This window comes from Pundamilia nyererei, unplaced genomic scaffold (assembly GCF_000239375.1).
Source record: "Pundamilia nyererei isolate P.nyererei 1_Seehausen unplaced genomic scaffold, PunNye1.0 scaffold00132, whole genome shotgun sequence".
Taxonomy (NCBI): Eukaryota; Metazoa; Chordata; class Actinopteri; order Cichliformes; family Cichlidae; genus Pundamilia; species Pundamilia nyererei.
Genome location: NW_005187533.1, coordinates 692,230 through 703,728, shown reverse-complemented (window position 1 = coordinate 703,728; position 11,499 = coordinate 692,230). Strand labels below are relative to the sequence as shown.

Genomic DNA, 11,499 nt, shown 5'->3' with positions numbered 1-11,499 from the left:
AAAGAGAGAGAGAGAGACCATTGTCTGAGTATCAGACTTGTATGCCGGCTGCCTGTTTCCATGGTAACAAGCATTTAAAGCTACACTGATGCGTCATTGTAATGGAGCCTGAGTTGAAGCGCGATCATTACTGGAATACCCAACTCACACAAACGCAGACTGCTGAAGCATGCAGAGATGCACAGCTTCAGCAGAAGACAAAGTGTACACACACACACAAGCAAACACACACATGTTGGAAAGCACATTCCTGCAAATGTAAATCCAACAGTCATTTTAGTCTGTGCTATGCAGACGCACACACGCACCAGAACATTTTGTGAGACGAGTCGCTCACATGACGTGTGTGTCACTTTAAAGGTTCCTGAGTGTGCGTGGGAGGCTGGTAGGACCTGCTGCCACACAACCGGAGTAACACAATACTGCTGCAAACACTTCTCTGTGATTATAGGACACGTGTGCAGTCAAGAGGGCACGCTTCATTTTGGCCTGCCTCATCATTCTTTATACGCATGCATCGCGGCGTAATAAGAGCTGGAGTTGCACAGACACACAAAAATAACTTCAAGTTTACAGCTGCTGCTTCCCAAAGGCAGTTGGTGTCTCATTTTCATACGGCGCCACAGCAAAAACAGGCATTGCTGTGCAGAATAATGAATTTTAGCAAATTTAATGATAGCCAAAAGCAAAAATTGTCATTACTGTAAGGTCAAGGGTGTCAAACATGAGGCCCAGGGACCAGAATCAGCCCAGCAAGGACTCCAATTCGGCCCACTATACAGCTTCAGAATAATGAAGGAGGGCATAACGCTTTTTTGGACATTTATCGTATAGTTTCATTGGTTCGGTCCACTCAAGATCCAAGTGTGTTGCAAATGGTCCACAACATAAAATACATTAAGGACTTATATTCTGAGAGTTTGTAGCCTTCTTTTTTTGAAAACACTGTAGAATAGACAGTAAGGCGTGAAGATACCACAGGGGGGACTGACACAGTTCCCCGGGTGGGCTCCCTGCAGTAGCCTTTGAGCATACGGGTGAGGAATTGTGTTAGGATACATGAATGTTCCCTTTAGTTTTTTGGTGGGACACAGTAACACAATACCAGCTATAACACTTCAGCTGAGAGATGCATGTATTTTTAATCGCTGTAAAATCATTTTTGTGTTGCCAACATCCTTGCCTGGATTTGTGGCAATGGCTACAGTGTTGAATTATCCCTGGAAGCACAACATCAGGAATTATTTTAAAAAAAACATCTCTGCACTTTCCATACTTTGCGCAGCCATCCAGTGAGCCTGGTTTGGAACCTCTAATAGGCCACAAACCTCATGCTTGACAATCCTCTAGACCAGCTAAGACTGTGTGGTAGTGGGCTATTACACAACAAATTAGTTCTTGGTTACAGTTTCCCCCCTTTCTCCTCACAGAAGACACTGCAGCCTGAGATTTGCTGTACACAGAAGAATAATTATTGGAGTAATGAACAAACTGATGGTATTTAAAAAGAAATGTTCTTCAAGCCCACCACACAAACACTGTAACTAAAGCCACTGCAGACATGATCCAAATGCAAAAGAAGGTCTTAAAAGTTTTCATTTAGGTTTTCTTGGAACACTCAATGCCTCAGTGGAAACAACAGCTGCGTATACTATATATAATAAATGACCGTTTTTAATGATACACACAGCCCACTGTGATGCAGCACAGTGCAGATTCTTGCAGGGCAGCATTCATTTTGCCTGGATAAATTCACTGTGCAAGGTCAGCAGAGAAAACACAGCGGCATCATTTACGACACATGACAGCTAATATCCTCGGGACGGCTTTCTGGCAAACGACCCTGAAAAACTTCCCAGGGTGCAAACAGTGACACACATGCTGCAACCGGTCTATGAGTGGATCAGACACCAAACATCCTTGTGGTCAAGCACAATAACTGGGAAGGTGAAAAAACAAGGATAATAAATGCAGAAGTTAAAATGTGTAATCGATGGTGGTGTAATGATGCCAAAAAGATCATGTTGTTACTGTCTGACCTGTGCGTTTTATGTCTTTCTCCTGTGCTGGTCTTGTCCTTGTGGTTGTATAAAATGAACTTTGGGCCAGATGGTGTCCTTCCTCTCTGTTTCAACTCTATAAAGTTTGTATTTACATAAAGTCACGCTGCCACCATATGCACACACGCACACACTCAGTTGTGTTCAACAAAGTATACTACCAGCTGAAGTTTTTAAAACTGGCAGCTGTATAACCAAAAATGCATATTAATACCCTGATACGTGCTCACGCACACACCCGTCTACATATATAACTGCGTCTCTTTGTCCATATGTGCTGCACTCCCCACAGAATACCGAACCCAGTAACCTCTCTGCATTATCATACCTGAATATTTATAAGACATAAACAGCAAAGTTGCTAAGTTTCTCATCTCAGAGGGGGAAAGCGGGAATAAGAGGTCACTCTTATTGCTCCATTCTTAAAGAATTTAGAGAGAATAACGAGTGTGACATCAATGTGTTTGCACCGCGAAGCTGATGCTCATTTCCTGCCTCTTAATAATGAGTAAGAAGAAGTAATTTTTTTTTTATTTCTTACGTCTTTGTGGTATATGTTTCTATTTGCAGACATACAGCCTGTAGAGATCAAGCTTGTGTTCTTTCTCACGGCTGTGTCTGTTAGCCTCAGAGGAATAGTCAAGTGGAATTTTGGTGACTAGGTTCGCCCTGTGGTTTGTGCAAATTAAAATCGAATGTTTAATAATAGATATAAATGCACAATACAACTGAATGAAAAACAACTTCTTGAGGTCACAGAAGTCATTTTGCCTTATGGGAACTACACATGGCAAACACCGCAGCCTTTCCACAGCATTCTAAAATGTAAGTTGGTGCCTTTGCCCTTATTCCAAGCAAGAAATCATTGAAATATCTTCACTACTAAGCAGAGATGGGCAGCAATGCATTACAAGTAACACATTACTGTAATCTGATTAATTCCTAAGGTAATGAGTAAAGTAATTATTGCATAAAAGTAATTAGATTACTCTTACTTTCCCGCAACCACGCTGTGTTACTGCGTTACTTAATCGTGATTTTGTTTGCGAGAGTGTCTCATGACAATGACGTACGAGCGTGTGATGCCCGTGGCAGCAACAGACGTGTGCAGATCAACAATGGATCATATGGAGTGCAGGAGATAGTACGACCATGCAGCATTTAAAGCGTGGAAGTACTGACATTGCTTTGAGTTTGAGTCCCTAAAAAGTGACAAAAACATTAGCATCCGTTGTACAGTCTGCGTGGAAAGAAAACTTCTTTTTACAGCGAAAAATTAAACTTCAAATCTGAGCAAGCACCTTGCACGCTTCCATGGGAATGTGAAATTCACAGAGCGAACCTCAGATCCCCCAACTGACATACCGCTGCGGCACCAGGCAAACCTCCGCGTGCTCCACTCTTGCTAAACAGGTGAAAACAGATTTAAGAGCAACAGGATTTAGTGCTGCTGAATCTTTGCTTTTATTTATTTTTTGCTGTGTTTTACTTGCATCTATTTGAAAGACACAAAAAAACTATTTTTATGCTGGAATATGCAGAAAATAGGTTTGAATGTTAAGTAATAAGTAACTAAGTAATAAAGTAACTAATTACCTTTGGAAAATAAGTAATCAGTAAAGTATTGGGATTACTTTCTTGGAGAAGTAATCAGTAATTAGTAATGAATTACTGTTTTCAAGTGACCACCACTGCTACTAAGTCACAGTGACTTTCTGTAAAAAAAACAGACAAGTGTGAAAAATGAAGCACAACCTTATTGCTTCCATAGGAATGAGGGGGTAACATTAGCCAAATTATTAGCTGATTATTAGCACGTGGAAAGATAGAAGCAGAGGCTTTAGCAGTTTGCTGCTCTGTAGCATTCAGGTGTCTGTTAACACAATGCCACAATCTTCCCAGGAGTGAACGTCCCAGCAAATTCAGTTCAAGGTCAGGGTCAGAGAAACTACCGACAGATTGTGCAGACCTCAGTTAGCATGTTAAATGTAAAAGCTCATGACAGTACAGAAACAAAACTGAAGGAACCACAAGAGTTCTTCCACAATATGCTTTGAAAAGAGGAGAACGAAGCTGTTTGGCACCACGTTTGGCAACAAACAAACACAGTTTATGGGCACAAACGCCTCATACCAGCTGTCAAGCACGGTGGTGGAGGGGTGATGATTTGGGGTTGTTTTGCAGCCACAGGACCGGTACATCTTACAGTCATTGAGTCGACCAGAGTCACATGTAGTAGTACATTAATATGCCTCTAGGTTAAAATTCAACATATAAGGAACAGTTAATTTTGTAGCTGTGTGGTTAGATAGGCTGAAACACACCAACTCTCTGCATTTCTCAAACTATCTCAATGTTACCTTAAACATGAATGCTGCACACACACCCTCAACAGGCTCCTGTAAATCCTTTCTTTCTTTGAAGGTTGAATTTAATTGAACTTTTGCTCTGGTCACAAGTCTGTGTGAACCTTTCATGACACCTGGTCCGCATTTGGCAACCACATAAAAGTAATCACAATTCAGGGTGTGTTTATTTTCATTTATGTGCATCTCATAAGTGGATTACAAGAAGCTGTCATCCTTGAATTCCCAATAAAAAGTCAAACTTGAGTGCTGCCAGGCAGTTTCTGAGTTCGCCCATGTGTCCCTCACAACACCCTGCCCTTCTTAAAATTCATTTAACCTTTTTTTTTTAATCCCAGTCTCTTCACCTATCAACCTTCCTTTATCTACAGTTTCCCCACACTGTGAACCATATGATCCAGGAAATGTGAAATAAGCCCTTTTTACTTTGATTTTTGTCTTCTTTGTCTTTTTTTTTTCTCCTTTGCTTCATCCTTACTGTTCATGAAGGGCAAAAGGAAGTCGAACAGTATAAAAATCTTTGAGAAACTCTGACTAATATTAAAGTTATCACAAGAAGAACCACTGGCTAAGCGCTTTCTCCCCTTGCAGGGAGATTGCTGCAGCAGCTTTTAGGTTTTGCGTCCTCTAACGGCATCATTATGTTTAATACTTGTAAGAGTGGCGAGTTTCGAATTCATTATATAATTAATGTTTGTTAAAGCCTTGCTAGCCATCCAGCAGGGGTTATTGAACACAGATTTTGTGGCTTACAGAACAGGCCGTTAAAAAATGTCTCGATTACGATTAATTTTTGTTATCTCGCACAAATTGTACCCATGTAATGTATGTGATGTATAAAAATGGCTTTGAGTGACTCTGTAAGCGGCTTCACATCATCCCATTTTCCTCTTTCTCTCCTTTCTTATTCCCCTGGTTATTTCGCCTCCATTGGCGTCTTGAAAAGTGATGAATCGGTTTCTCTTTGTCTTTTTTCTCTTTATTTCTTACTTTGACTGTCTAACCCAAAACAGTCAGAGAAGCTTTCCTTCATCGCTCTGATCCTTTATCCCCGTCCTTCACAATACCTCCCCTGTTTCTCCTGTTTCTCCTTTTCTCTCTCTGTTTCTTTCCCTTCTTTGTTGGTACAGAGCCATGACAGCAGCTGTGAGCCTTAAAGATTTTGAATATTGATGAATTCATCTTCTTGCATTTCCCACATGTTCTTTGTTCGCCCTCTCTCTAAGGTGATGCTGGCAGAGCGCAAAGGAACCGAGGACCTGTACGCTATAAAGATCCTGAAGAAGGACGTCGTGATCCAAGATGATGACGTAGAGTGCACCATGGTGGAGAAGAGAGTGCTAGCTTTATCTGGAAAGCCCCCGTTCTTAACACAGCTGCACTCTACCTTCCAGACTATGGTGAGTGGGCCGACATGTTCCCACCGAATATATCTCACTGAGATATATTCATTTTATTTTATGCAAACTTAAAAGCTGCCCTGTTTTAACTTGTCACTCCTTAAATTTAATTGGCACTTTCAGAATATACTGTCATGTTCACCATCATGGATCTCAAACAAGTAATAGACATTAATACCAATGCTGAAGCTAACACTTTTTTAGGTACACCTTGTTTTCACCTTGAGAATTTCCTTCATTCTTCATGGCACAGATTTAACCGGGTCATGGAAACATTCCTTATTTATTCTGGTCCATGTTGACATGGCTGCATCACACATGTTAATCTCCCATCTCACCACAACTCACTGTTGCATTCAAGAAACCATGATTTGAGCTTTGTGACACAGTGTGTTATCCTGAGGATGGTGCACTGTAGGCAAAAAGGCTGCTAAGTTGGTACTAAAGGGCCCACAGTGTGCCAAGAAATACTATTACACCCCCACACAAGGCAGGAGGAATCTGAGGTTTCATGTTGTTTATGCTAAATTCTGACCTTCAACACTAATCAGACCAATGCTTTTCAAATATTTTAATCCAGTTTTGTTAAGATTGTGTGATTTGTGTTCTCAGTTTCCTGTTCTTAACAGGAAACAACAAACACTCCACATTCAAAGTCACCTAAATCCCATTTCGCCCCCTTTAAGATGCTCAGTTTGGAGTTCAGCAGGTCACCTGCACCGTGCATAGAGCTGCTGCCATGTGATTGGCTAACTGGATATTTGCATTAACAAGTAGTTGAACAGGTGTAGCTTCTAAAGTGGTGGTCTGTGTATTTGGAAGGAATTTTAGACCCGGTTTCTCAAAATGTAATTTGTACTTTAACTTTATATTGTGTATCTTTTATTTATTTTTTGTTATTCAGTCTACATGGATTATATTAACCTTTCAGTGGAAAAATGTGGAGTTTTTTGTTTTTTTAATATATCTGGTTACACATGCTACCAAACACAAGAACTACAACCTAAAAAAAAAACATCTGGAGTGACTGCTTACCTGTTGTCCCAAGTTTACAGCTGGAATGCACAAACTTTATAATGTGCATTAGTCCTAATGATGAGTCAGCAGAGGAGTAAATATAGCTCTCCTGCTTCATTAACACTCATCTCTGCATTCTCACTGATTAGTGATGTGTTGTAAATGCATTTGAATGACAAAAGTAAATAAAACCGATCTGATACTGATACACACACCTACACACACACACATTTTGTACATCAAATTCAGTTATTACATGCAGGCAGTTATTACAATCATGCATGCACACATCCATACAGTAATATGGCGCCTATGCAGTGCATACGCAAGTACAGTTAAACCACACACACTCACACACACACAGATACTATAGGCTCGCACACAGAACAAGCAACTGCTCATAAGACTTATCAGGGAGTACAGACTCTAACACTAAAAAACTTCGCAACAAACTCCAGAACACACAGACACACACACCAAATCCCTCCACATTTTCTCACTTACTGAAACTTATTGGCAATTTCTGTAGATAATGGAGGACTACAGGTCCCTAAATTGATGTCACCGTGTTCCCTCAGTTGAAGACTTATTGGATCCACCGACAACCCAATCACCACTTTTCTCCCCGTCCCCCTCACTTCCTCTGTCATATTTTCTGCATCTCTCCTCTGATCTTCTCTCAATTCGCGCATCAAACTCACAGCAGTCCCTTCCACCTCCACAGTATTTTACGCTCCTTTGACCTCTCATCCATTTTTATTAACGTGCACTTTGTGACCTGTCTTTCTCTGCTTGCCCTTCTACGCCCCCTCCACAGGACCGTTTGTATTTTGTCATGGAGTACATAAACGGCGGAGATCTCATGTATCAGATACAGCAGGTCGGCAAGTTCAAAGAACCTCACGCTGTGTGAGTACACACACACACACACACACAGAAAATCAGAGCCCCGTGAAAGCAGGTGTTTCACACTTTAGTAATACCTGTTTAAATCGTGGTGAATAAGCCATCATCAGCTTGACTGGTGATGGATGAGCAATCCCAGCAGAGCCCGGAGGTGAAATATGTTGTTTGCCCCCAATGCAGCTTGCTGCTCTGAAGAGCTTCAAAGAAATGAAAGTAATCCAGCAGCTCCTGAGAGTTTTCAGTGCATGGCGCAGTACCTCCAGAACTGCAGAATATAATTACGGTGGCTGGCGAGATCGCTGGTGTCAAGCCCAACCAGCAGGCTGACACATTTGACAAGTGGGGCTGTCGGTGTCGAGCGAGAGCTGTTGAGGAGTTAGCCCTTCATGTAATTCATAGAGAATTAAAGTTTCTTCCCTATGGCTGAAGGTTCAGACTGCAGAGGGGGTAAGTCGAAGTACACGAGGAACTCTTTTAACTAAGGCCATCAGCTTGTTCGCTCTCTTGTTTTTATTAAACAGGAAATCCTTCTCCACGGATGATTAAATTGCTTTGAACTTCAGTGTTGCAGTGTCTTTTTGTATATTGAGAGCTTCAGTATTTATTCTTTAATGCTGCTGCTCATCATTCTGAGCACAGAAAGAACATCTAATTAGCTCCAAACGGGCTCTGCACAGTTTTCACAACCAAATGACTCTCGCTGTCTTTAAAATGCGCTTTTTAAACGCAGAGAGCGCATGCATGCCCGCGCAAACGTGGCCGACTGTGCGGTCTGTCCGTCCAGACCTCTGCCGCTGATCTTATCAGCTGCTTGCTGGCCTTGAAGAGACAGGAGTGACCTTTACTCTGACGCGCGCATACACGCACACAAATGATCTGTTTTCCTGCTGTCCTTTTTCTCGGCCTCTGTCTAATTGCCGTTGTTGTTGCCGTTTGTGTTTTGTGTGTGTGTGTGTGTGTGTGCAGATTCTACGCTGCAGAGATAGCGATTGGTCTGTTTTTCCTACATCAAAAGGGCATCATCTACAGGTAACATCCATAACACAACCTACTAAACGCAGAACATTAACCAAATATAGCTGAGCTCACACAGTAGTACGTACCTGAAATAGTGCAAATGAAATCCACGGTGTGTCTTTTTTCCAGTTTCCCCCTGTCTGCTCCTCTCCAGCGTATGTCGGCAATTTCTTCCTGTTAAAAGGGAGTTTTTCCTTCCCACTGTCGCCAAGTGCTTGCTCATAGGAGGTAGTTTGATTGTTCGGGTTTTCTTTGCATTATTCTAGGCTCTTTCTCTTACAGTATAAAGCGCCTCGAGGCGGCTGCTGATGTGATTTGGCGCTATATAAATAAAACTCAACTGAACTGAATGAATTACTGCCATGTGCCAAATATACTCTTATACAATATGGAAGTTTATAAAATCAGGAAGTTTCAGAGTGAATTTGTGACTTGTCAGTAAAGTAAAGTTTCTTTCAGCACAGTGTTAGCAGCTAGGATAATTAAAATGAACCTGTTGTGCTCATTTCCAGCACTGTTGTGTTCTTCTTGGACTACTAGAGAAGTTTTGTATGACTGGCAGTTCAAAATAGTCTTAATTTGTTAGAGTGATGTCAGTTTGATCACTACTGGTGTATTGCTACAAGCCAAAGGTGAATGTGAGCTATTCAGTACTATATATGTTTTATTATAAGGTACTTCACAAATGTAAAAGAAATGTAACTTTAACCTTTCTTCACATCTAACACATTGTTTGGACTAACGCAGGCATTCACTTCAACATGAGCTGGAAGTTGTACATAATGTAGATCCATCTGTAATGTTCAGAAAGGGTTGTACAGTCGAACTGATGCAGTCTCAATAGCTGAGGATCACGTTTCACAAACCTTTTGAGCCTCTAAATTGAATTGTAATACAGATTTGCCGTTTCGAGTATCGATGCCAAGTTATGTTGATTAGTCTGTTGTTCCTTTTTGACTTTGCTTCACCCTCTCACAGAGACCTGAAGCTGGACAATGTAATGCTGGACTGTGAGGGCCACATTAAAATAGCAGACTTTGGCATGTGTAAAGAGAATATGAATGATGGAATCACAACCAAGACCTTCTGTGGCACACCGGATTACATTGCTCCTGAGGTAAAGTGTGTGTGAGAGTGATGGTGGTTGGATCTGTTGTATTGATCTCTCACTGTTCTCCTGCAGTAGCTACACAGCTCAAAAAGAGGCTAAATAAAACTTTTATTTTGGAAAAAACTTTGCTTTCTTGCAGACAACTAGAAGAGAATACTCTCGTGTTTGCATGTATGTAGCTGGAGCCATGCTTTACTTATTAATAGTACTTCTGTCCTAATGTAACAGGAGCACTTTCTAAAGCTCACTAAAATACTACATTAAATTTGTCTAATTTGTTAAAATACCCAAAGCTGAAAATGACACATTTCAGTTTTGCACCGGTTTTTGTGCCAGACTATTTCTTGGCCAGAAGCAGGGATTTCCTCAAGTCTTGCTGTCTTTTTATGTAACACTCAGCAGAAACGCCAACGAGCATCTTTCCATGAAAATAAACTCTCCCTTAAAGTGTCGGTGGTGGTTTGGTAGTTCTATTAGCTGGAATACATAAAGATACTTTAATTGCATTTCAGCCTCACTATCAGTTTGCTCACATGTCAGTCAGCCCATGTAGTCTAAACGTCCCTCAAAATTAACTGACTGTGTAGGTATTATATTTGGGAACATTATTACCTCCTGGATTCACACAATAAAAAAGCCTTTCAGTAAATTTACTGCACTCTGCTAAAGTAAACAGTTCTACCACTGTGAACTTGGTAAGTCAGTTGCAGGTGTGGTGCACACGTCGTACTTTTGATCCATAAAACTCATAAAGCTCATCTTGCACGTGAAGCAGGTGTTTTTCTAATTGATTTTTTTTCTCATACAAAATAAATGTGGTGCACAAAAGTCTTTCACAAAATAGTATCTGCAGTGTTGTCTACAGTCCACAAAATGCCTGTACTGGTTTAAAAAAAAAAATGCTGCTCTGCCCCTTAAGTGCTCGTTAAGTATCGGCAGTAACCCTGTGGGGACGCGTACTGTGCTTGTATTACAAATAACAAGAAAAAGTGAAGTCTAATTTTAAGCACTTTTAAAAATACAGCAGCTGTTGTACAAAATGAGTAAAATACATAAAAACAATTTAAAAAAAAGAGCATAAATAAATAAAGCAGCACAAATACAAAGGGATCAGAACTTAAAAATAGATTTCAAAGCATCTAAAAGCCAAACCTGATCTCCTCTGGGTTTTAGTAGTTTAGTTTTGAGTATTTGACCAGCAGACCTCAGTAACCTAGTGGGAGTGTGCAAAGTCAAAAGATCAGAGAGGTCAACCCAACCCAGTGCGATGCATTCAAAACAAACAATAAAATCTTAAAATGATTTCTAAACCTGACTCACTGGCAGCCGGTGTAGGGGGAGCCAGTATGGGTGATATGTGGTCTCCCAGTTAATAGCCAATAACGCTTGATGGAAAGAACAACTTATCACTGTTGACTTTTTTTTTTTTGACTGGAGCTATTGTTTAACAGATAGGATCATTTTCTTTAATGCTGACTACCTTTGTATCATAGACTGAAGCGATGACTGCAGCATTTCTGAACAATGTGTCTCCTATGCTCAGATTATAGCCTACCAGCCTTACGGGAAATCTGTGGACTGGTGGGCCTTTGGCGTCTTGCTCTACGAGATGCTGGCTGGAC

At 40.9% G+C, this 11,499-nt stretch overlaps 1 protein-coding gene across 2 annotated transcripts in view; it reads left to right on the top strand.

Moving 5' to 3' along the window:
- Positions 1 to 11,499, top strand: part of prkcbb (protein kinase C, beta b) — a 102,230-nt gene that overhangs the window by 59,388 nt on the left and 31,343 nt on the right. For both annotated transcript variants that reach the window (XM_005743508.2, XM_005743507.1), the window contains exons 10-14: positions 5,653 to 5,826; positions 7,661 to 7,752; positions 8,716 to 8,778; positions 9,745 to 9,883; positions 11,421 to 11,499. In XM_005743508.2, the coding sequence (XP_005743565.1) occupies positions 5,653 to 5,826; positions 7,661 to 7,752; positions 8,716 to 8,778; positions 9,745 to 9,883; positions 11,421 to 11,499 (547 nt within the window). The remainder of the gene's footprint in view (positions 1 to 5,652; positions 5,827 to 7,660; positions 7,753 to 8,715; positions 8,779 to 9,744; positions 9,884 to 11,420) is intronic.